This window comes from Electrophorus electricus, chromosome 3 (genome assembly GCF_041902795.1).
Source record: "Electrophorus electricus isolate QZ-2024a chromosome 3, ASM4190279v1, whole genome shotgun sequence".
NCBI lineage: Eukaryota > Metazoa > Chordata > Actinopteri > Gymnotiformes > Gymnotidae > Electrophorus > Electrophorus electricus.
Window position 1 is genome coordinate 12,052,174 of NC_137499.1, and position 25,257 is coordinate 12,077,430.

At 48.1% G+C, this 25,257-nt stretch overlaps 3 protein-coding genes across 8 annotated transcripts; 1 reads left to right on the plus strand and 2 right to left on the minus strand.

Annotated features, from left to right (window-relative positions):
* Nucleotides 1–1,258: 1,258 nt before the first annotated feature.
* zswim2 (zinc finger, SWIM-type containing 2) lies at nt 1,259–6,718 on the plus strand. The gene is given in 10 exon segments (XM_081707499.1): nt 1,259–2,327; nt 2,945–3,019; nt 3,101–3,140; nt 3,310–3,535; nt 4,111–4,249; nt 4,370–4,506; nt 4,636–4,696; nt 5,323–5,559; nt 5,795–6,216; nt 6,583–6,718. Coding segments are annotated over 9 exon segments (1,479 nt in total). The 5' UTR covers nt 1,259–2,177; the 3' UTR covers nt 6,209–6,216; nt 6,583–6,718.
* fam171b (family with sequence similarity 171 member B) lies at nt 6,692–14,250 on the minus strand. 2 transcript variants are annotated; one of them, XM_081710325.1, is made up of 9 exons: nt 13,920–14,250; nt 12,596–12,832; nt 11,985–12,077; nt 11,477–11,635; nt 10,836–11,006; nt 9,870–9,986; nt 9,529–9,652; nt 8,103–9,270; nt 6,692–7,557 (listed from the first exon to the last, which is right to left on the minus strand). In XM_081710325.1, the coding sequence occupies exons 1-9, from the start codon at nt 14,110–14,112 to the stop codon at nt 7,327–7,329; spliced, it is 2,493 nt and encodes an 830-aa protein (XP_081566451.1). In that variant the 5' UTR covers nt 14,113–14,250; the 3' UTR covers nt 6,692–7,326. The 2 variants fall into 2 exon arrangements, with proteins under 2 accessions (XP_081566451.1, XP_035388506.1); XM_035532613.2 differs by having other exon boundaries at nt 7,432–9,270.
* A 182-nt stretch (nt 14,251–14,432) lies between these two features.
* On the minus strand, nt 14,433–24,768 carry marchf7 (membrane-associated ring finger (C3HC4) 7). Of its 5 annotated transcripts, XM_035526948.2 has the most exons (12): nt 24,654–24,718; nt 22,894–22,965; nt 22,495–22,692; nt 21,141–21,308; nt 20,876–21,047; nt 20,274–20,444; nt 17,731–18,826; nt 16,845–17,014; nt 16,288–16,391; nt 15,950–16,051; nt 15,746–15,794; nt 14,998–15,318 (listed from the first exon to the last, which is right to left on the minus strand). In XM_035526948.2, the coding sequence occupies exons 2-12, from the start codon at nt 22,918–22,920 to the stop codon at nt 15,218–15,220; spliced, it is 2,358 nt and encodes a 785-aa protein (XP_035382841.2). In that variant the 5' UTR covers nt 22,921–22,965; nt 24,654–24,718; the 3' UTR covers nt 14,998–15,217. The 5 variants fall into 5 exon arrangements, with proteins under 5 accessions (XP_035382829.2, XP_035382835.2, XP_035382837.2 ...); XM_035526936.2 differs by lacking the exon at nt 15,746–15,794 and having other exon boundaries at nt 14,433–15,318; nt 24,654–24,719; XM_035526942.2 differs by lacking the exons at nt 15,746–15,794; nt 22,894–22,965 and having other exon boundaries at nt 14,433–15,318; nt 24,654–24,768.
* Nucleotides 24,769–25,257: the final 489 nt, after the last annotated feature.

A 25,257-nucleotide genomic window follows, 5' to 3' on the forward strand; every position in this document is an offset into this window, starting at 1 on the left:
GTCTCTTTCATGTGATTTACGAAGCTTTGTAGTGTGTGTGTGTGTGTGTGTGTGTGTGTGTGTGTGTGTGTGTGTGTGTGTGTGTGAGCTAGCTTTAGGACTATAATAGATGAATAGATTTGTTACCCGTCATATACCACAATGTCTCACTCTTTATCCATGTCCTGACTCCATGTCCTGCTCAGGAGGAGCTCGGGGCCCAGTGGCCGTGCCGGGTCACAGCACACGCCCACGTGGGGACACACTCCTGGCTGGCCCTGCTGGAATGGCTGGAGCATTCAGCAAGGACTGTGTCTGCGTCAGGTCCCCACGGGGAGACCCCTCCTCACCAACCCACACACACACACACACTCATACACACACTCACACTGAGGCATGGTAGGGGGGAAAAGCGTGATGTGCAACCGCCAGATGAGCTCTGAGATCTCGTGGGGCAGTTGACTCAAGACATGTAACGGGAGTTCTCTCTTGGTTGGACATGTTATGGGGAGAGTGTTGAGATAAAGAGTTCCGACCTGAGCAAAAACACACGGCACGCTTTTATTACCCTGATGGCTTCAGTTTGTTTCCCAGGAGCACTGTAGGCACTGCTAGGAGTGCTGTTAGTCTGGGGAGAACCTCTGGACCAAAGCCAAGACTCCAGGACTGTCCTTACTTCTATAGCCATGAAGCGTTTATAAGGACGCAGGCCTTCCCCCCTCTCTCTCTCCACCTGTCTCCTGCTGTCTCTCCCCACACGGCGTTCCAGATCGTTCCGGTCGTTTTGGCCTAGCGCGGAACGGAACGGGAGCAGCCGGTCGGATTCTCCAAAACGGAAAACACGTGGATGGGAAAACGAATCGGGTTTGACCGCGGGCAGCCCCAGGAACGGCCACGTTAATTGAAACGTTCATCCACGTTCACGTGGAAATAAAAATGGGTGTTGTCAAAACCGAAACGTCCTTAAAAATAAAATAAAATAAAAAAAATTAAAAAATAAATAAATAAATAAATAAATAAATAAATAAATAAATGAAAGAAAGAAAAAAAAGAAAAAAAGTGAATTACGCGCACGAGTTGGGTGAACAGATGTTTTGATGACGTAATTCATGACCGTTTTAGAGAGGTGGGAACATCGTGTATCATCCACTACCGCTCTCACGAGCCAGTGTCACATGTTTCACAAGGTATGTTTTAAAACTGCATTTCAGTATACCGGAACCTGTGCACGTCCTTAAATCACATGAAGCAGTTTCGCGTCTATGAGTCAGACCTCGCGGTGTCGTGATCGTTGATAAAGTTGCATCTCGCACATTGGCACGAGCTGAATGACCGGCGTTGCTCCGACGGATCAGGTGCGCGACGCTGGCTGACGGCTGTGGGCCGCGCGATCTCCCGACAACGCCGCGCGCACTCGCCTCCGTGACGTAGGCGTGCACGTCTTTGCCGTTACCGACGGCGCGCTCGCCGTGACCTCCCTCTGCAGACGTCTAACGGGAGACAGCGAGAAGAGGCAATACGGCTCTGCAGGAATCTGCAACCCCGCCTCGGTCCTCGTCCGAGGTGGAGTCGGAAGCTCCCGGTTGGGGCTCATCGTGCCAGGAACAAGCACAACCGGGCTACGTGACCTAGATTTTCCGACGAAGTCCTTTTAAATGGCTGCTTAATAAAGGGCAGAGGACAAAACGGATTGTTTAAATTACTATTTATAAAAAAAAAACCCCATTCTTTTAAAGCTTTCTATAAAATAGTTTAATTGCATTTCAATACGTTAGCATGTGACAGCCGACATATATAACTTTTTAGGTTATTTAGTAAAAGGACATATTAAAAAATCCAAAAATAGTCGGCCTACTAAACGCACCACTCAGCTGCTATACGGCGGCATCAGTTGTTCTTGTATGTTAATCAGACAATGGAACAGCGAGCCACCGCTTTAACGGCCAGCAGCGCCATCTAGCGGGACTGTTCACAACCGCCTGCCAAGCAGAGTGGAGCGTTACCATAGTAACACTGAATCCAGCGTGTCGACAGCTACGGTAGCATTTACACGGAATCCTGACAAAAGTATTTGTACTTCACATTTTAGTAGCCAACAAACGTTATTTTTGTTAGCACATTTGCTCATAGTGCCAGAGTTATTTGGTACTCAGTCTGCTTAAAACAGGAGCTTCTAACCCAGCTAACAGAACCTGGTCATGTTCCGTCAAACGACGTGGAGGAAACCAGTCAGCGATGCCGTTAGCTGGCACCAAGATCGAGCCATGAACACGACCATGTTTATTTTGAAAGAATTTGGGCCGACTGGATTCCTTTTGAAACAAGACGAGGAACCCCAGAAGTACAAAGTGAGTTTGCGGTTGGTTTTCAATGGCCGTTTCAGGCTCCTAGTGCAGCTTTTCCGTGGTGAAGTTGTGGTGAAGACCCTCATTGGTGACCCTCATTCGTGCGCTTGTGTGGTGAAGGTGTGCCTCGCTGACCCTCATTAGTGCGCTTGTGTGGTGAAGGTGTGCCTCGGTCACCCTCATTCGTGCGCTTGTGTGGTGAAGGTGTGCCTCGCTGACCCTCATTAGTGCGCTTGTGTGGTGAAGGTGTGCCTCGCTGACCCTCATTAGTGCGCTTGTGTGGTGAAGGTGTGCCTCGCTGACCCTCATTCGTGCGCTTGTGTGGTGAAGGTGTGCCTCGGTCACCCTCATTCGTGCGCTTGTGTGGTGAAGGTGCGCTTGTGTGGTGAAGGTATGCCTCGCTGACCCTCATTAGTGCGCTTGTGTGGTGAAGGTGTGCCTCGGTCACCCTCATTCGTGCGCTTGTGTGGTGAAGGTGCGCTTGTGTGGTGAAGGTGTGCCTCGGTCACCCTCATTCGTGCGCTTGTGTGGTGAAGGTGTGCCTCGCTGACCCTCATTAGTGCGCTTGTGTGGTGAAGGTGTGCCTCGGTCACCCTCATTCGTGCGCTTGTGTGGTGAAGGTGTGCCTCGGTCACCCTCATTCGTGCACTTGTGTCACGTCCCAAAAAGAGGAGCTTTGCAAGCACCCCTGCTGGTAAGCGCATTAATTTGGTCTAACAAACTAATTTGCATTTCTTAGTTTCCTCGTGTCTAAGCACTCTAAGTACTTTCCCTTCATTTTGATGCGCAAATTTAGACTCCCAAAGGATCATGAATGTGAGCTTTATATTTTATCCCTTTATGTGCGTTGCTTAGCAGTCTAACTGCTCATAGCGCATGCTCTCTCTCTTTCTTTCTCTCTCTCTCTCTCTCTCGTTCCTACAGTCAGACTTTGGTGTCTGAAAATAAAGTCCTCCAATTTCCTCCTCTGGTTTCTCCCACCAAGACTGCTTCCAGCTGGGTCTTGTGGAACGACAGATCCTGGAGGTGTTACAGGGCGTGTACAGGACCAGAACCCCTTGGCCACCTGACACCACCCCCTGTGCCCTGGAGTCTCCTGATTCCAGTCAGGAGGAAGCTACACTCAGACAGAAGGCAGTTGGAGAGGAGGATGTCTGCCCCATCTGTCAGGAGGAACTTCTGAGGAAGAGGCTTCCTGTCACGCACTGCAGGTTCTGTACGAGTTTTCACTTAAATGCCAACACATGTGCCTTGTGGACTTAATTATTTCATTTGTTGCTAGACTAGGATTGTAACGTACTGCAAAGTTTTGACACCCAGTATTAAAATACGTCACTGGTTTCTCTGTCATGTAAGCTGATGAAATGTTAACCTTTTGATTAGACATCATAGATTTCTTTTGCTGTTGATCTTTTGAACTTTAAAATGCCATAATGTAGTTGGTAGACCTGGCAAACCGTCATCGTTGAGGCTGAATGGCTATGCCTCTGGCTTAAGGAAAGCACACGTTAACTTCCTCAACTCCAGGCTTATTATTTAGTTATAACTTTAAAGTTAATCTGTTTGGTGACTACTGTGTTCGATAACTACCTTGAAACGAATATGAAAGTTGTTGTTACAAGAATAAGGAACGAGAATCTGGAGGGAAAGGGGTTCAAAGCTGAAAATCATACTGGTATTTGGGGGCTTATTTTAGAAGGACAGATGTGTTTCTGAACACGTTTCTGAGCATGGAAAAAGCGTGAAACCTTTTCCTCAAGTGCATGCTGATTTTGTCACTGTGAAGGTTTGGATGTGGAAACAACGTTCACATCTGCTGTATGAAAGTATGGGCTGACCATCAGAGCAGGTCAGAGGCCGTTGCCACGGTGACTTGTCCTCTCTGCCGGAAGGACTTTGGAACCTTATCTGTGCTTCAGAAGGAGGTAAGGCTGACCTGGAAGTGATGAGACACTTATAGGCTAAATCGGGTGAGGTGGTGGTTACCGTGGTGATCCTGTGGCCGGCTGCACGACAGAAGCCGCATCTCTTCTGTTTACCCACAGGTAAAGGCTGCAGCCCAAATGTGTATGATCTCAGAGAGAGCGCGTCTGGACAAGCACCTCGGGGTCCCGTGCAGTCACTGCAGGCTCTGTCCTGTAGTCGACACGTGCTTCAAGTGGGTGAACGCGTTCTTCCTCTAGCACGTCCCTCTACCAAGATAAGCTTTAACGATAGCCATCGACCGACGTAGCTGCATCTAACACACGCTGAGGGGGCACCCCTGACCCACGGGCCTCCGGAGGCTCCTCAGCACTGGTTCTTTATAAAGTGGATTCAGAGCCCTCATGATGGTGAAGAACACAGGGACCAAACAGGAGAGTGAACACTGTGTTAACTCAGATGTTCCCTCAAAGACCGGTCAAATAAGGACAGTGTTTAACCTGAGTCTAAAGCCAACCTAAATAAGGACAGTATTTAACCTGAGTCTAAAGCCAGGCTAAATAAGGACAGCGTTTAACCTGAGTCTAAAGCCAGGCTAAATAAGGACAGCGTTTAACCTGAGTCTAAAGCCAGGCTAAATAAGGACAGCTTTCAGCCTGAGTCTAAAGCCAGCATACTGGCCATACTCTGATAACTGGTTCCTTTTAAAAACAGCAGAACAGCTGAGCTCTGCCTCTCCGTTCTCTCCGTCTGGGCAGAACTAACCGACTAAAGCTAATCTCAGCTATCAGTGGGGACGCGGAACATCCGACAGTATCCTCTAGGTAGTAGGTGATCCAAAAGTGTAAGGTTTAACATGTGATCTGCAGTCTGTCACTGCTGAGATAAATTTGCCCTTGTGGTTCTGCAGAAACGAAACCAGCCTTGGCACTGTTGGAACACAGTGTAGGTCCCCTATGCACTCAAGCACAGATAACAGACGCTCAGGCAGTGCACACCAGGTGATCTAGGACCTACAATGTATCCCGCAACCATGGACCATTACAATTCATAAACTGTGTTCTTCTGGTCTTAGTTACTGCTGCTGTATTTTACGCGAAATCACTTTCAGTTGACATTGAACCTTGCTAGCGCATGCAGTAGCAAGGCCAAAGTCATAACAGATGTGCTTCCGGAATGCGTTTTGAGGAGTCTGCCGGCAACATGAGTTGGTCAGAGTTCCAGACTCCTGGAAGTGGGCATGCAATGCCGCCTCTGCCTTTGCAGCTTCCGATTGGGCCAGCTTGTTAAGACCCTCCCCTGTCGACACAAGGTAGCTAACATATTCCACACCCTGTCTAACTGACATCTGGCTAATGTAAATACTTCTTAATGTAAACAACCTTGAATTAAACTACTGTGAACTCTTGACAGTGAAAATGTCGAGGATGATCTGCTGTTTCATATTAAAACCTTAGGTTTTAAAATGTTAAAACCTGATGAATATTGAGGCATAAGGATAGAATCTGTGCCAAACTGCAATTCCCTCCATTTTCTTGGTGTGGCAGTTCCATGCTGGGTGTATTGAGACATGGCTACATCAGTCCCTCTGTTGCCCACTGGACTGGCAGGACATCTCCAACCCCCTCACATGGAATGACAGTCGGGGGAAGGTAAAGGCCCCGGCGAACGGTGCCCAGACCTGGGTCACTGATGAGCAGAGATCAGACCTCTTCATCCCAGGTGTTGGCCTACAGGATCGGGCCGTCAGGGCACCTGCTCTGCAGATGGCAGAAAGATTTGACTTGCCTAGAGAAGGTCCACTGGCACCTCTGTCATTTGAAACATTCGTCCAAGGCACCCGGTGCCTCTGCATCAATGACACGTATTCTGGAGTTAACAGCTCAGATCCACTGGGATTAAGGGACAAGCCTCTGGGACAAGATCCAGGATCAGCCACTAGGAAGAGAGCGGATCAGTAAATGAGCAGGTCAGTAAAACCCAACCCAAAACGAGCACTCTCCATGGCCAGATTAGACCTCTGAGGCACAGAGGCTGGGGCGCAAGACCGCAGCCCAGATGTGATTCGAGTGACCTTGAACCATGGACTAGAAGCGTACCTTTCACTGCTAAACACCAAAGAAACCAAAAGTAGAGTTATGGTGTGTTCATAATGAGAAGAATTTATAGCAGATATTTCTGGATTAATTATTTAATACAACATTTCTTCATTGACTTGTCATAGACTGATCATCTCTTTTTAAGCTAACAGGATAGATATCTCACAAGGACATTAACCTCTCACGCTGCACTGTTGTGTCTGTCCATCATTGTGCCCATATTTTCATTTGCACAGTTCATTGTGTCTGTGACCAGGACAAGCAATGAACAGCTGAGGCGTTTCCTGAGGCTACACTGTGCAGATGTGATGGGTACGTCCTGTCACATTAGCAGGAAGCCAACAATCTGGGTAGTTCCTTTATTGATGTGCACAAAAAGGGCAAAGCACACGTTGGTCAGCAAAGCATTCAAGGAATGGGAGAATTTTCCCTTAAGCGCCTTTAGAAGTGGTATGTTTACAAGTTACATATTTTTAAATGAATAAAAATAATACACAATACAATATGAAAAGTGTTTGTAAAAATGTGGTTTACACTACTTACAAAGAAAACAATCTTTTCAGTCATGCACATCTATTTGTTATCATTGTAATGTCAAATGAAATTACCCGTCAAATTCTTCCGCTAATCCATAATCATCTACCAGTGTTTTGACAATCAGCAAAAAAGATCTGCTACATAAAAACACACCAACACCACCAACAAAAAAACTATACAAACCAGCACATTCAGTAAAGAAACAGATTTTAGACTATTGGTCACTTTCATATTGTCTACCAAAACAATATGCACAAAAAAGCAGAGTCAGGACACACTCGTTTTATGTACATATAACCTTCTATTTTAATCAAATAGGTTGAAATATTTAGGGCCTTGTAAAACAGGACGGAACCTGAGCAAAATCTCTGGTATTTGCTGCTACATTCTCACACACAACATTAAATTGTCCTGTAAAAATGATGAGCTGCATGCAAACAACATTAAATAAGTAATGGAAAAACCCTACGTCCCCAAAGGTTCCTCTTCCTGAACTCCCTTTCCTTGCCAGAAATGAGTCCCTTGCATGCAGACGAAACACGCAACGCATGTGACTCTTGTGCGTTTCGCAACATTAGACACGTACTGCAATTCTGTGCTGGGAATTTGTACAGTGCTGTGTTGTTACTCATATCATGGCACTCTGTGGCAGTTATGTCTCTTCTGTACCTGAACTAAAGATAAAAACAGAGCACGTTACGCATACACTCCATCATCGTCGTCGTCATCCTAAAATAAACGCCCACTTCCTTACACGGACTCCTCATCCGTTCGGAAAAGCTCTGTGGATATAGATGCTGTGCTCACAGTGAAAAACAGGTGAACGTGAATGCAAGTACGTGTGCTACGGCAATGCAATCTTGTAATGTAAACACGGGACTCTGTATGCAAACGCGTCTGGAGCAATGATGTGCTGGCGTCAGACCTGAAGCTACGCTGTAGGAGGGACACAAAGACTACGGAAACTCACGTTTAGAAAGCTACGCTCCAAAGGGTAAGACAGACTGGTTTGTTTTTGTTGTTTTATTAAATCATGGCACCCTTCCTGATGAAAAGACTATAAGGCAAGTCGATCGAAACTAGATACATTTGGCAAACACCAAAAAGCTCTACACAGGCTGTGCGCGCAGGCTGGCCAGATGTGGGGCTAGCGTTTTGTTTGCGGCCTCTCATCCCGCACGTGTCGGGACGTTTTCTTATCTGGCCTTTTGTCTCGTACCTTTCTCAGCCTGCGAGGTGGAGGGGTGGATCTGGACTCGCTCGACGTGTCGCCCGCGTCCCTGTCCTCGGGGATGTTGGGGATCGCCGCACTGCTGCCCTCCAGGGTGTTCCTCAGGGACGCATCTTCGGGACTTCCAATTTCACTGCTGCTCAAGTCGTGCTCCTCTTGGCCGCGGCCCCCTGCGGCTTTGGGCATGCTGGCAACGGAGGGGCCTTCACGCTCGCTCTTCCGCAATGACTGCTGCAGCTCATTCATGTCCACCCCGGAGTCCAGGCTGGTGTCGTTGCTGCTGCCCGGCCGGTGCCTCCCCTGGAGCTCGATCACGGAGTGGCGGACTTGAGCTGCCGGTTTGCCATCCAAGGACACAAACCACGCCCGAGGAGGGTGTGGAGACGGCTTGGCCTTGGACAGCTCTAGTAGCGTCTGCTCGGACACCCCCTGCAGGTCACTGTGGAATGGACCCATTCCGGCTGCCTCGTTCAGGGTTCCTGGGACGGAGACCGACTCCAGCAAGTGGCTGTAGCGTCCCCAGATTCCTGGGTTGGCAGTGGAAGTCGGTGGGCCTTCCAAAGCAGCACGGTCCTCGCTATCCTGCTGAGGGACTTTGGGCAGTGTCTGGGTGAAGCTGTCTTTGAAGTTGCGCTCGGTCTGGGCTCCGTGCTCCAAGCCGTTGCGGGGGAACGTGGCACTTCTGTTCCCAGCCGAATCAGCCTGTACCTGGGCGCCGAAGAGTTCTGGAGTCTGCACGATGGCCACGGGTTGGTTGTAGATGTGGAACAGCTTATCTCGATATACCACGTTCTCTTCGGGAGCCTGCCGCGAGCCACTCTTCTCGGAAATCTCCCTAAGCCTGGCTGCTTCCTCGCCGTTTACGTACAGATTGGATACTGGAGGCCTGAGGTTTTCCAGTCCTGCACTCCCAGTGTTCTCATACAGGTTCCCTCCAGGACGACAGACATTTTCAATGTAAATGTTATAGCTGGCCTGATGGCGAGGCGAGGCAGACGCGTCAGGATGGCCCACGGCTCTTGAGTAGGTCCTGTCGCCGTTGTGGTACAATGGCCCACGGGCTTCATCCAAGGTGGTGGATGTCATCTGGTCTTTCTTTAGAACTGACAGACGAGTGGAGTTCCATCGTTTTCTCTCAACCTCATGGCTCAAATCTCTGCAAAGCAAGCAGCACATTCTACTTCCCTTCACTTGAATATGCAGATGACCTTTTTTAGCCAGATTACCAATCTAGTTAAATTTACGATGACTAAAACAAATTTGTTAATGTTAGCATAAGGAACAAAATGGGTTGAAGGTTGTATTTAAGACGAGATTAAAACGAAGTTTAATGTCAAAGTTTAGGCATGTAGCCAACCATGGGTTCTGTGTTACTAAGGCACTAACAACAGCAGTGGGTGTTAAAAGCTATTACCTGCAGTGACATAAAATCACAGATAAAAATCCAATGATGATCACAAGAGTGCCACCCAAAATGCCCACGAGGAGGTACGTATGGTACGAGATGAAATCCATCGAAGCTGCATGTCCCATGTAACCTGGATTTTCACAAGCAGAAATCTGGTTACCAGGTTGGTATTGTACAAGAAAAAAAATCAGCAGCTCTTAATCCTCGGACATATAAGCATCCGATGGTGAACGCAGGTCTCGAATACCTCATAAATCTTCACCGTAAAAGCATGGATGGATTGTGTAAAAATCATGCATGGATTTATGTACGTGTGTTATGCTGTATGGAAAATGGTGTGTGTTTACCGTTAGACATGGGAGACGACGCTGCCATCCAGTATCCAAGGTGAGGGGCCACGTAGGTCCACACCAGACCATTTTTTCCCATCTTAACAGAGCCGATGCCTTTGTTCACCCAAGTACCTGGGGCCAAAAGAACGTGTGTTGGCGAAACGTCAGAAGTCAAGTCTGAGCACACGGTGAAGATGCGTTAACATCAAGTTGCAGAGAAGCGGCACGCTGCTTTCGCCCCCTGCTGACTGTTTGGGGGAGCGCCCACAGTGTCGACCATCCCAAAAACTAAAACCAACTCAAACATTTACGGCATTTGGCATTTGCTCTTATCCAGCGCAAGTTAGGAAATGCTTTACCATTTACTCAATGATTAACCTGCTCAGCTATTTAAGTATGTTAACATCATATGTAAAATTCCAAGTTAATAGCTTAATTAGAAAAATATAAAACAAATATTGAAACCCACCAGGACAATCAACTATTTCAGAAGCCTTCATTCATGCTCCATTTTTTTTTTTTAAGTATGTCTTTATACAATATAGAATATGTACAGGAAAACCCAACAGCAGTGATAATCTTCTTCTCCATCTTGACACAAGACTGATCTCAGTTTGTGGTTTGACGGGACACAAGATTCTCCACCTGGTGGTGACTGGCTGCCATCCAGTGAAACTTGCTTCTCGTGTGCATAAAGTTGAGAAAAGCTCAACACGTCAACAGATCACAACGCGTTCGTTCCCATAATCCTCCACACACAACCACCTCGTGTCTCCGTAGACGTTGATGAAGCATGGAGCGAAAATCTTGCTTCGATTCAGCCTAGCGCAGTATTTAAAACGGCACTCAAAAAGGCGTCTATACCGGGAAACGGCGGGGCTCGGGGGACAGAGGGGAATAAAAACAAAAACTATTTACATCTGCCTTGAAAATTCATTTTCTTCTGAAGGAATCTGCTCTTCCAGAAGGTTCTCCACCAACCTGTGGTCATGTCGAAAGCCCAGGCAGGCAGTGTGTCGGAGGCTCGGAGGCGGGTGTGGTACGGTAAAGGCACAGTGATCTGCACGGGACCGCTGACATCCAGCTGTTTCCCGCCGGACAGCAGCTGAGCGCTGAGCACTGCCACTGGACTCAGTTTCACACTCTTGTATCCTAAAACATTTAATGGAATAATATCCTTTAGTTTAGGAACAGGTGAGGCTGCACACAAACCGTACATATTTAATATAAGCCGTAAAAATGAGTCATGTGTTAACAAAATATTTATCATTTAGTTCTATCCAATGAAACCCAGAAACATGATCAATTCAATTATAATACTTATTAAAGATGGTTTCATCAGTAAAATTATTTTGAATAACATTATGGAACGCAGAAACCATTGACTTGACCGCGTCAACAATGAGTCCAATAAAAAGATTGTCAGCTTGTTGCCTTTCGGTAATTCCTATTCAAAGATCAGAAAGCACATCCAGTGGTAATTACTCCGTTATGGTGTAAGACGAAAGTTCTCGGTGCTAGTAGCACCGAGTAAATTTTGTTATTACGCAAGATCAAAAGTAGCAATATGACCGTGTGATGTTGTGCACGACTGTGAGCGCGCAGTGGCCATGTCTGTGTACCTCCTTTGTTGTTGACGACCCCCAGTGTAGAGAAGTGGCTGTCCTTCTCTGGGGGTGTGGCTGTGACTGTCAGATAGGCAGTCACCATGGAGATGGTCGTGTTCTCTGGGAGCGAGATGAGGTCCTTGGGGAACTGCACGTTTGGCTGAGATGACAGATCTGCAGAAAAAATAATACAGTAAACGTGTTATGATGTGCATATGCAAGTAATCTTAACAGAAAGGTCTGAATGCTGTCACTGTGAAGGCCACATTGGTGTAATTTAAACTACTACATTTAAACTACTAAATTGGGTAGCGGAACACCCCACTAAATCAACACTATATCCATAAGAGTATTACATCACCTGCAGCTGATAGCACGCACATTATTTTTTTAGAAAGCAAGCACATACAAGAAAGACTAGTTAAGAAACAACAACCATTGAAACTATATATTTTCCAGGAAACAAAGCCTTGTGGATGCACACCAAATGAACTTAAAATAGGCTGATTTGATGGGAACACACCAGCTGTTTTCCTTGTTATCAACACATTGTCTTCAAAGAGCCAGATGTTGCCTTGGGTTTGTGGCAGGAGGGACATTGTAACGGAAGAAAATACTGGAGGAGAAAACAAGAAAAAAAAACAAACGTGTCAACAGAAGCTCTCAAACACCCATTAGTCAAAACGCTGCCAGAACTTTACACGACGACGGCTCAGCTCACACAAAGCCTTCTCTCCTAACACTGCGTGAAAACGCCATTATTATGAGGTTCTGCATACTCGTGTATCTGATGCCAAAGAACAGCTGGTTAAAAATCTTATTAGAAGAATAAGATCTGCATATAATCAGCACTCATAATCGGCTTACAAAAAAAATAGATTGGGTGGGTGAAAATTCCACTTAGTGTAACAGAAAACACTAACGTTGCATTTACTTGGTAATATTTATATATAATATATATTGCCTAACGTTGCATTTACTACAGCAGTGTAAACTTCATTAAGACTAACTCCAGATCTGACAGGGGAGAACACACGCAGGGGAGCTGTTATTTCCCCTCATCAAGGCAAGATGCAAGAGGATAGACAAAGCGTAGAGGCACACGTGCGGGTGGGAGGACCGTGCGCTGCTTACTGGGCATCTTCGTGGTCTTCCAACGGAACTGAGAGGGCACGTAGGCGTCCATGCTCGCCACCAGAGTGAGGGTGGCGCCCAGCTGGTAGGGCACAGTGAGGAGAACCTCTCCGCCATCCTGGGTGCGGCTGGAGCGAAGCCGCGATCCGTTCACAAACACCAGGACAGCTGCGCCGCTCAGGAACCTCTGGCTGGATGCGTCCTTCACCGACACCTTCAGGGTCAGTGACGAGGGCTCTGGAGGGGCGGAGTCCAGAGTTACAGTCGGTTCAGGAGGCGGGTAGTGCACCTGAGGCAGGAGCCACTCCTAACATCCAAAAACTAGATCCTGTATATTATATTTCAACTGGGGAGGTTAAAGTTTGTTACTGTCCGGTATTATTTAATAATGTCAGAGACCTCCTGCCTCAATCTCATCATCACGAAACAATAATGTGGAAGAGAGCTGCATCTTCGACAGAGACATTTAAAAAATATATCAAAGTGCCAACTGTCTGCACAGGAGCAAGAACCCCACATCTGCATCTAGGGGTAATGCTATTCCCAGTGCGTCAAAGGGCATGACCATAATGAAATTATTCATTGACTTGGAAAAGCAAATCCATTCATTTGGAGGTTTTGGGGGTTTTGGCTTCAACCAGAAAGGTCACCGTAGAGATACATAAGTCAGAATTCAAGGTTATTCTGAAGGAACGCAGAATTACACATTTTAAGAAGAGTCAAATAACTTAATGGATCGTGTCGACCACTTTAAACAGACTGCTCCAGAGAACCAGTTAAACGGATTCGTACTTTATAGAAAAGTGTCTTTAAAAACCCTCAAAGGCTATAGCTTGATACGTTAAAATGCATCGTCGGAGCAGTCTTTTGTATAAGAGAAAGAACACGCCAGACACGTGATGTACACAAAACAACCTCACACACGGCTGACCGGCTCTCTAATTCCGTTAGCCGCCGTCGCCAATCCGCTCCAGCGTGGCGGTTCAGCCTGCAGACCTGATTAAACACACGCACGCCACGTCCACGACATCTGTGCACGAAATAAACGCGCAACGATGGGGCCAGCACGGTGAAACCTGATCGGAGAGGTTACTTAATTGCGTTACGACAATGCAAGCATCGGCTCACGCCCATTTGGCGACGACCAAAACCCTTTTAATTTGAAAACGTGACATTTATTTTGCGTCACTGCTATATATATATATATATATATATATATATATATATATATATACACACACACACACACACACGTTAATTTCACCGAGGGCCACCCAACCCAAAAGGTACCGAGAGGTCCCATATTACACCATGCGACCGTTACCTGGAGGCTCGGTGGTGCCGTCCTGCCGTCCCCTGTGCGCGGACGCCTGTGCGTCGATGTCATTGTGCTCCGAGGGCGAGGCGAGGCCGGGGGGATGCAGCCCACCCCGCGCGGCCCTCAGCGCCCCAGCCTCGCGGAGCAGCAGCAGCAGCAGCGGAGCGGAGAGGAGCAGGTGCGCCGCGAGACAGGGCATGGCGAGAGAGACATAACTGCGCGGAACGAGGCAGGAATCGGTGGTGGGGGAGATTTGCTTCGGCCCGCGGGCTCCGCTTTCCTCCGGGGCGTCCTACGACGCGCGAGCCGCCGTTTCAGCCAGTGCTCGTCGGGTGTGTGCGCGCGCGCGTTACGTCATCATGGTAGAGTCCACGCCCTCTACCGGCGTGATGAAGTAAGTCGCTCGCCACACCGAGCGGTACGGGCTTTGTTTGAGAGGAGCGTTGTTAACGTGTGATTTTTAGCCGAGTGCTAGCTGAACCAAACATCCGTTTGAAAACACACACGACACACGCCAGATTTGTTTTAATTTTATTTATTTTTTTAAATCCGTGAACGTTGTCAATTGCACGTTTTATAATCTTATTCGTTTGGAGACCTTAAAATTATAAGAACATCCAGTCGGATCTTTTTTTAAAACAAGGTTGCTCATCGCTCGGTTTTAAACAAATCCTGCACACAGCGCCCAGTTTGAACGGAATAAGCAGGCGGGTCACGTAACGCGGTTTACCTCCGTACACCAAGACGTTTATTGTAATTAAAGTGAGGAAATAATTAAGCAGAGCAAGTTATAATCAGAAAGCAATTAAAACGATGGAAAACCACAAACTTCTCATCCAGTCTCCCATTTTTCATTTGTCCACGATTCAGAGAAAACTCACTTCAAACACAAGTCCACTTGATACATAAAACAAATTAAAGTGAATTATTTATTCTTTTCCCCACCATTTTCAATAAAGAGTCAAAGCTTCCCATTCCTGATCCACATGCTAGTGCCCATCCACAGGACCCCCCTCCTCAGCATGGTCTGAGCACCCTCGCCACACACCCCTCCCATGGTTCTTACCTCACGCTCTACAAAGCTTGGCTGTGCACTCGGCAACTTCAGACACAAAAACAAAGAAAATCTTGGTGGGTGGGGCCACCCCCCAACAAGTCCATCTGCATATCGAGAGTCCTGCGTCGGACTATGGTCGATGTCTAGGTGCGGTCGCTGGGCACCAATGAGTCTTTGTGCACTGGATAACAGAGTCCAGGTGGACTGCCGAGAGGTGGATGTACGCCCCCCCCTGTCCTTGTCAAGACTAGAACTCCTCTTCCTCCTCTCCCTCGTTGTCCATGTCGGAGAAGTCAATGGACGGCCTGTTGTCCTGTACATCCTCTTCGTCAGACTCAGCGTAGGAGCCTGAGCGAGTGAGAGGAAACAAACCCACATGAGCATGCAAGCAGTTACAAGTGGGAAAAATACAGAATTTAAATAAACCTTTCTGCCCAATATGTGGAGCGAATAGCCAGCACTCTGCGGCCTTAAGGACAGGCAGTAACTGAGGGACGATTTAAAACCTTCTCATTTCACCCTTAACTACTCAGCATGTTACTGGATACGAACATGCATGTAGATCACAGAAGCTGTGCCCCAGCACACCAGTTCTGCACTATACTGCCTTTTAATAGACCCCAAATACAAATACATCAGTCCTCTCAAACAGTACTTACCCACAAAGTTTATCAAACTCTGATACGGCAGTGTCGTGCTATTACAAATTTTAGACAAGGCCAGAGGGGTTGTGAGAAACAACCGAGACAAGAAGGAAGAATGATTCAGAACGTACTTTCAAGATTGTCCATGTGTTCGTGAAGGGTTCTCGCCAAGTTGAAAAACTGAGCGAGAGAGGGGAAGAGGGGATTTTTCCCTATTTTTTTTCCAAGCAGGAGTCACATTTGTTATGCAAGATCACAATTCAAAGCCAAAATGTGCTGCACACAGAGGTCCGGCTCCGCCAGGCCGAGGCCCCTGAGGGGGAGAACGTGCTTACCCCAGCCTCGTTGACTGCCCCAAGCACGTCGGAGAACCTCTGCTCGCACAGGTGTAGCAGCACCACCAGGTAGAGGCCACAGCTGATGAACTCGTACTCCGACTGGCCAAACACAGAGGCATGCAGTGGACAGCACAGGAGTTATGGATCAACTTGTGCTCACTTCAAGGATGCTACCAGCTGTACAGATTTCCAACCATCTCTAAATGTGTGAAGACTTCAAGATTGTAACGTTATGACCAACAGTTTCTTTCCAGTTCAGACTTTGGCTTACGCTATCTGGCCAAGCACAATGCCACCACTGCACCCTCAGGTCAGTGAAACGCAGACACATTTACCCGTTCATGGGATCTGTAGAGCTCATTGATGTCAAAGTTCTCGATGTCAAGATGCAGCTTCTCCTTACAGAGTTCGCAGGTAGTGATGGCCTCCAAGGTGGAACCTGCCAAGCCGAGGGTCAGACCGGGAGAAGCAGAGACATCAACAGCACAAGCTAGTCATTAACTGGTTAGTCCCCCCCCCAATCTTAAATTATAAGACGACCATTGCTCATTAACCCGATCTCACCAAAAATACTGGCAACACGTTTACCATGGTGACGTCAAGCCACTGAAACCCTGGTGCCTAGTGGTCTGATCTGGTCTTAACGCGACATCTCATGTTTCAAAAGGAAACCGTAATACTGCATAAGCACAACCCCAGCCTCTGCCCCACCCTGACCTCTGCCCATGGTTGCCTGTACCAAATATTTCCCTTATATCTGCCAGTTACACTGCGCACCTCTAATTAGTTCTGTGCCTTACATGCATTACAATGCACAGGCCAGGTAACTCCATTCAGACGGCATTCCACAGCCCCGGGAGTGTAGAGAGCGGGAGGAGGAGGAGGCGCGTACCGGAGCTGATCTTGGAGCGGAGCCACTGTTTGATGCAGTCCTGGTGCACATACTGCAAGCTGCCTGTGCATCTGCAGGGCTCAATCAGCGGGTTGGAGCTCGACTCCTCCCTCATCTGACAAATCCGGCACAGGTCCCCCTCGTCTTCGTCAGACTCCTCCAGCAGCAAGCTGAAGAGAAACAGGGGAGCAGTCAGTCACGGAGCAACAAAAAAAGGCATCTGCACCCAAACGGCACAGAGCAGGAGAATCTGGACCTGGAGCGCACTCCTAATTAGCCTACAGGGAATTGTTTAGCGGACGTCTCCGCAGTGCTTTGCCATTACACTCACTGGTGAGCAGTAACAAGGGATGACTAATATTGACTAAAAGAATGAGTACAGTTTACATTTGGCTGACACTTATCCAAAGTGACTTACAATTATGACTGAGTACAACTTGAGGGGTTAAAGGTTTTGCTCAGGGACCAAACAGTGGAAACTTGGCAGTGGTGGGATTTGAACCCACAACCTTCTGATTATAAGTCCAGTACCTAGTCTGCCTCAGGACAGGCTTCCAGTTGTCATATGTCTGTGTCTAGTTAAGAATTTTCAGGTATCTGCTGAACCCACACTGCTGTCCTATAGACCCACTTTACTGAGCAGCTCTTGTCCAGCGATTTCTGCTGCGTCAACCATGGAAACGACGGGCTCGTACGTTACACAGCACCAAACTCAAGACCAACACTGAGCCGTTCCGGACACAACCTGGCCAGTAGGCCACGCCAGAGGAAGGAGTGGTGGTGTAGTTTTGGGTAAACTGTGAAGGTTAACTTCTGCTGCAGTGATTTTTTTTTTTTTTTTTTTTTTTTTTTCAGCTAGACAGCGTTTCAGTGAACGTCTTCTCACCTTTCCTGAATCTTCCGAAGTTTCTCAGGGTCTCTGGAGGGGGTGGGCTTTTCCTTCGCTTGCGCATCAGCCTGACTCCGCCCCTCCACTCCCACATCCAATCCAATAATCACATTCTCAGGCAGGCGGAAGAGGGGGCTGGACATCACCCTTGCAGCCACAAGGCTCCGCCCAGGGAGACGAGAGGTTTCCTGCACAAGGGCCGAGGAGACAGTCGACGCTCCGGCCGGAGGAGCGGCTGTCGCGCCCTCCTCCTCCTCGTCTTCCTCCTGCTCCGCCTCGTCATGACACGGATCCCGTTCTGCAGTCTTCTGCCTGTCTGGGCTGGTGAGCGGGAGCGAGCGCGAGCTGCGGGGCTCCGCGCGAGCACCCTCATCACGGCCGTCTCTCCGGCGGCGGGAAAACAGCGGCGTGTAACGGTACCAGTTGAGCCAGGGAAGGCCGCCGGGAGCCCTGACTGATTCCACTTCTGGCCCCACAGTTGCCCTCACCGGAGCCAGGTTCTGCTCGCGTCGACGCAGGAACGCAAACGCCTGCACTGGGTCGGAGCTCCTCGGCTCCTCCTCAGTGCTCTCCCTGCTACTGAGTGTAGGCATGGTCTCACTGGGCGATGCCTCCTCAGAGGTGGAGTCAAATGACCTCGAGGCAGAGTTGGAGCTGGAGGCGGAGCCAGACTCCTGACTGGAGCGTCTGGAGAAGAGGCGGGACAGCAGACGCCTTGTTGTGCTTCTGCCGTCCGGTTCGCCGTCCTCCGGGGCGGGACATGGTGCTGGGACAGGGGTGGGGCTTGGCTGAGGAGGACTAGAATGGCGCTCAGAGAGGGGCGTGTATGGAGAAGAGCTCGAGGAGTAGAGGAAAGAGGGGTCCGAGAAGGAGGCGGAGGTTTGGCTGGAGCTGGAGACGGGCGTGTCCCGAGAGAGGCGGGAACTGGGAGAGTAGTCAGAGGCCAGTCTACGGGAGCTGCGATGCAGAGGGGAAGGGAGGAAATCGGTGGCGAGGTGCCGGCTGGACGTGCTGCTCTCCCTGCGTGAGGAGTACAGGCCCTCTTTAGGACGTGCTCCCTGCGCGTAGGTGGAAGTCACGCGCTCCGGGCGATCTGAAATAACCCACAGACATCAGAAAACTGACCTGCAAAAATATTCAGATTTGCTGGACCACAGCCCCACACATATGTATTTAAATATTATCCAAATATCAAATGAAAGTGAGGAAATTGGAACAAAATCCCTTCTCTACTTAAATTGTATTACCATCACTTCCATTCAGCTTCACTTTTCTTGTACCCTTGCGTTATTGTTCACATCTGCTGAGTTCAGGACTTCTGTACCCTGTAGGGGACCAACGTGGCTAAAACCGCAATGTCACTTTTTGACAACAAGTTCAACGTGGCTCGTTTACTGCGACAACTCGATGTTTCCGCTCAGCTCATCTCGTGAAAACCCTCCCAGCCTGCGCCGGGTTCAGCTGGTCACCGGAGCGCATGCTAAACCGAGCTCACACTGTTAGGTCTGGGTTCCCATCACAGACACTTTCCACACCTACTGCGCTTCACTCAGAAACGCAGTGCTCAGTCATTTCAGAAGTTACAGCACAAAACTTCAGGTGAGTTTTCCTAGTTTCTGTACAACAGTTTGGGAGGGACAAACATTGTCAGTGGAGATCAACTTTTCAGCCCAACTACAACCTGCTGATCAGGTAACGGCTGTTAAATGAGCCAAAACCGTGTACGATTCGCTCCCTTGGCAGACATACTGACAAGACGGTGCCTGACCATCATTCTAACAGAAGCCACAGTACTCTAGATGATGCAACACTTCATTTGAATTACAGGTGGTCACACTGGGTCACGTAGACAAACAGTTCAAATTACAGTTCATCCACACAAAAGGAAACGTGTTGGTTGGTGGAGTCGACCGATCTGTCCCTTGGCGCAAGCTGGGACTAGCACAGCACGCTCAGATTCGCCCTGACACAGGTGTGGCAAACCTGCTGAAAGCCCTCATGTAGAGCCACCTGCGGTGGAGGAAGCAAGTGGTCCTCCACAGCAATCAAGACAGAGCTCGCTTAACAAGTAGAAGTTGTCCAATAGGCAAACTAAGCCATATGGTGGCTCCTCATGGTAAATACACAGCTGAAAGAGACTTAAAATCCTGAGTTCTGATTTGGCTACGACGCCTACAGTGCAGTGAAGATTAACGAACTCATCAGTAGTTTAACAGCTTTGCTTAGTAAACTTAAATTCTTTTCTACAAATCAATTAAAAAAAACAAACAAACAAAAAACAAAAAAAAAAAAAACCCACACCAAAATCATTACTTAAGAGCACAGAGAGACATTTTGGATATTTGGACCCAGGGGTTGAGGAGTAGTTTGGTCACCTTCAAAGTTGTCCCTGATCAAAGCATGCTGATGCTTAGACCTACAGGTTTCAATGTCCATTTGAAAACACTCTACCCGCCTCGTCATACATACCGTGAGGTCAGGACTGTGGGTCTGATTTGATTAAGAGCTAAACCAGAGGGCGGGGCTAAAGCTATACGCACACAGTGAGGAGGTCAGAACTGTGGGTCTGTAGCTGGGCTCTCCTAAACTGGACTGGTTTGGCTCCGACCTCTTCTCCGGCTCCCTGCGATACCACAGCCCCTCTGCAGACGATGATGAGGAGGCTGAAGATGATCTGGACAGAGGGCTGATGGTGGACTTCCACAGTGAGTCTAAAACACAATGACACTTGGTCAATCTTCTGCATGTCAGAAAAATGTTTTCTACATCAGCCATGCAAAATATTATGACCACCAAATTAACTGCTTGTGGAATCAATTTCATATATATTCAAAAACAAGCCGATACACAGGACAGAAACAAAAGCCGCATAACCTGTGCTGCAACAAGACACAATCCATGTTATATTTCATATTCATGCCCTCCAACTACAGATCCCCAACCATCTTAGCATCAACAAACACTAGTGGTTTTAATGCATTAGTTTCTCCACATTTAAATCAAATGACCTCTCTACACTTCTGAAGTCAATAGCTCAAACCCTTCAGTAGTGGATCTGAGAGCCACGGTCGATACGGAGGCTTCTCCCGCGAACCCAGCCGTGCCCAGGTTGGCCACGGCCCGCGTCGGACTAGGAGAGTACCTGGCATGGAGCCCAGGCTGGCACGCGTACTGCAGCCTCTGGCGGAGGAGGGAGGCAGGTTTCTGCTGTACGCCGCCCTACTCGTGTATGACAGCTTGGCTCTTTTAGACTCGCTGTCCTGAGACGCACAGAGGAGCCCGGAGTACGAGCCCAGCCGCCGCTCCGAGTCCACCTGCGGGACACAGCAGGGGATGACGTGTCCGTCACTCCAAACTAGTCAATCAACAGCCCACGATCAAGCAAAGAAAAGAAAGAGATGGCTAACGTTTAGAGGTTTGCTTCTTCCACTGTAAGAGGACCCTGCCCATGGACGATCACGGGATACAGTGGGGGAGGAGGAGGAGGAGGAGGAGTGGGGAGTGGACAGCCTCCATCTGGAGTGGGAGCTCTCCGAGGAGATGTAATCTTTGCTGATTCCAGGAAGGCAAGGGCTCTGGAACACAGGGTTGCCATTACATATGGAATATCATGCTGTTGTGATATTGGTATATATTAAAGAACTCAAATTACAAAATGGCCTGCACCATGATTAAAATAATGGTTTAGAAAAACAAAAAACAAACAAATATTTCACTTTGGACAACAGTCACCAAACTTGGCTGGGCCAACGGATTACGCTTGACTTAAGAGGAACAGAAAAATTTTTGCCAAACCAATTGTTTAAAAGAAGGGCCGCAATGATGACTGTTGCTCCCAAAGCAAACATCTTCTGAAAGCAGCACATTTGCTCAAATAGCACAACACATTTGTGATTAAGTAAATGACTTGGGCACACTCAAGTAAGTTACCTGTGCATTAAGGAAATCTATCACCTGTGGCACACCAAAAGGACAACAGTGAATGATTAACAAAATCAATTCACTGGGCAGGTCCTAGGAACTATGGGAATTTGTGAACTTGCACACACATGAAGCCAGTTCAAGCAGACTATAAAAATAGCTAGTAGGTGTTCACACAGACTCAGTGACACTCGTATCACAGCACCAGGCAATGAGAGTGAACACTTTGCTCTTAGCCTAGCTGTGCCCTTGAGCGCACGCGCACACGTCTCCAGAACCAAATCCTCATAATTAACTCTGTATACAGCATTAGAGCAGAGCCAGCAGGGCTGATGAAGGCACACGCCTCCTCAGAGACATGTTACAGCGGCCCACAAACCATCGACCACAAGACAAACAGTGGTGTTTTGGAGGCCGGCGAGGGCAAGTTGCAGGTAATGTCACGGCCCGGAGTTCAGCTTGTTTTTTCTGCATGGGAGGCTCTGCTCCCTCACAGTGGGGAAAAACAACTTTTGCGGCTCCGGTAACCCTACACAGAATGCTGCACTGTGTGAAGCTGGCAGAATGCCATGAGGGGCGGTAACCTGGCCTCTAAACCTCTCCCTCGCCCCAAGCTGGCACAAGATGAGACTTCTCCATGGGTGCAGCAGAAACGCTGAGTGCAGGACTCGAACAGGGCTAGTCAAGCTAACGTAGCTCACAGAGCTGGTGCAGGACTCGAATGGGACTCCGATTCATACCGAGACGGGAGATCCTATAAAAACAGACCCAGATGTTCCGCTTCTTTCGGAGCCGTGTGAGCAGCTGACCATGTCCAGCTGAGCTACGTCTGGATCGTACCTGGTAGTCAGGGTCTAGCTTTCCCACGGTTCCCCTGCTGAGGCTGTCGGTGGCCAGCACGCCTGCCCTGCCATACAGCCGCCCGGCACCGAGAGTTGAGGAGGAAGAGGAAGAGATGGATGTGGGGGAGGACAGGGAGGAAGGGCCCGAGACTGAGAACGGCAGCCGACGAGACTTCGAATCCATTTCTGAGTGGACCTAGGGGGTGGGGGGGTGGGGGCAGAGAATCAAAAAACAACACAATGATGAACTTGAATATTTGCTACAACTAATATACAAGTAATAACACAATAATACATCTGTGTCGTCAGGACAAAACAGAGGACAACGAGTAGTTGGGTTAATGAGTTATGATGAGCAAACAAGGCCATCAACAAACATGATCTGACGCGTTTTCACCATCGAGAGCAGTAGACCGTGCTGCATGGATGAGGACACCCTGCTGGTTTCTAGAAGATCTCAGCCTCAACCCTGGACCCAAAGAACGGTCATACATTAGGAACTGTTCTGAGATTTCGCCTTACAACCCGCGAAAACACGAGGTTAAAAAGCCATCGCGTCTCATCATCTTATAAACTCTGCAGTATCGGCGCGAACGTACCTCAGCTGCTCTATAAATGCCCCTCCCGTCTACAGTGCAGTGTCTATAATAGCACCCTCCTGCCAACAGGGCTTAAACCCTGTGCCTGGGGTCTCTAGTCATGTTCCAACTCGTGCTTGCCAAAGATGTGAGTGGCTAAACTTAACCTGCAGACAGGAAAGCACCACATGCTTAAGAACTGCTAGCAGAGAGACAGAGCGACAGAACTTCCAGTTGCTACTAGTTTCATCCGGAACCTTCCTTGCTCACCAGCTAATTCTGGAAAGTTCTCCCAGAACAAACTAAAGCGGTGGAGAACACCTGCTACATTTCAAATGTTTCTCCCTCTCTCTCTGACAAACACTAAACCATTGGCATTTCTCTGACTCTGCGCATAATGATCTAGGCAAAGCACAACCTTTCACACCAGTTACACTCGATGTGAAAAGTGTGACCTGAACCATGAATCACACACCAGGGTGTGTATTCACCTTATTAAATGCACCAACACACACCCTACCAAGCCAAAAAGCCCTTATTCGGGGGGGGGGGGGGGGGGATTGGGAAGAATGAGCATCCAGTTATCCTTGCACAACTAGTGCACTAACGAACGAACAAACCTGATCTGCAGAGATGTCCGTTACATTCCTCCGCAGCTGCAACGCCCGTTGACAGTTTAACCGAGCGCTTCGGCGTTCAAAACAGACGAGACCTGCCGTTTATTTACTAACCCTTCAAAGTAAATACCCAATTTCAACAAGACGTGGACTGAACAAATCATTCAAAACGCACCGTACCGGGTTTTATCGTCACAATGTGCACGACAATAAGCAATTAATGTGCTGGGAGTTTTTGGTTTTGTTCGTGATTAGCCTAGAGCGATCGCTCGCGCGCGCACACACACACACACACACACACACACACACACACACACACACACACACACACACACACACAAACACACACCTTTCCAACACGTCTCTCTGGCCTGGACACAATCTTCAGGCCCGGTTTTAGGCACCGTATGACTCGTGGTGAGCTCACCTAACTTACTCCAACATGCTACAAAACTATTAATATCCAAGCAAAATGATAGTGATTGGAGCAAAAACTATATTGACAATATTCTGGGTAAACCGCTTCAGAGCAGGTTTTCACAACACGTCTTACATAGAGCAACGAGCTTCTAAAATTAAAACCCAACTCATGGAAGTGGAAAATACCTAGCTAAGACAAGCTAAGTTAAGCTAGTCGGCTAGCAGGTAAAACAGGACCCCCGCATAATAAAACCAAACACACACAAAAACAAACACAATCGGCTTGACGTTACGCGTACAGATAAACAATAAGAAATAACAGCAGCACTTCATTAGTTAGTGAAGCGGCCAGGCGGACACGAAGGCCTTGCTTTGCCTCCCGTTAGCTAGCGGCTAACAGGCTAGCCTAGCTCGCGAACAACAACAAGGGCTACGACAATAAAGTTCGCACACAAAAATATTTTTTTTGAAAAACATAAAAATACGTTTCTCCATAAAAACGTGTCACCAGGATGGCGAACGCGCCTTATAGCGCCGCTCACCTCCGCTCCGGCGTCTCCGGTGTAAGCACGAACGGCGCCCCGCGTGTTGATATAGGGCGTGTCACGTGACTCCCGTCGCCGCCGCCGCGTACCTTTAAGAAACGCGTCATCTGTTTATGGTCGCGGGCGCGCTCTCGTGCAAATAATAATCGAATAGTCGCGAGTGCTGATTCTGTTCTTCGTTGGCGAGACAGAAACGGGAAAGGCAATATTGCAGCTACATTAGGTTCTGTTCTATAAATGATATATACATGTTTAAAACTTCTTATTGCGCATTTGTTTTCGTTAAGCAGTGAAACAATCACACACTAAGCACAATGCCTTTGTGATTAAATATTTAAATATTAAATATTCGTTTTTGGCTTCGTTTGTCAGCAGAGGGCGGTGTGGCGTAATCAATTCACACAGTCTTGGCTTTGCAGTGCAGTTTGCATGGAGTCATATTTACCCTATCAGGGAGGTAATTGGAAATGCTGCGAATGCGATAATGAGAGATTAATTACAATAACAAACATCAGCTATTGTACTTTTAGCTCTTAATGCAATAATATACACTCATGGTAGCGATTAGAAGCTTTCATAATAATAAATATGTTAATGCGTA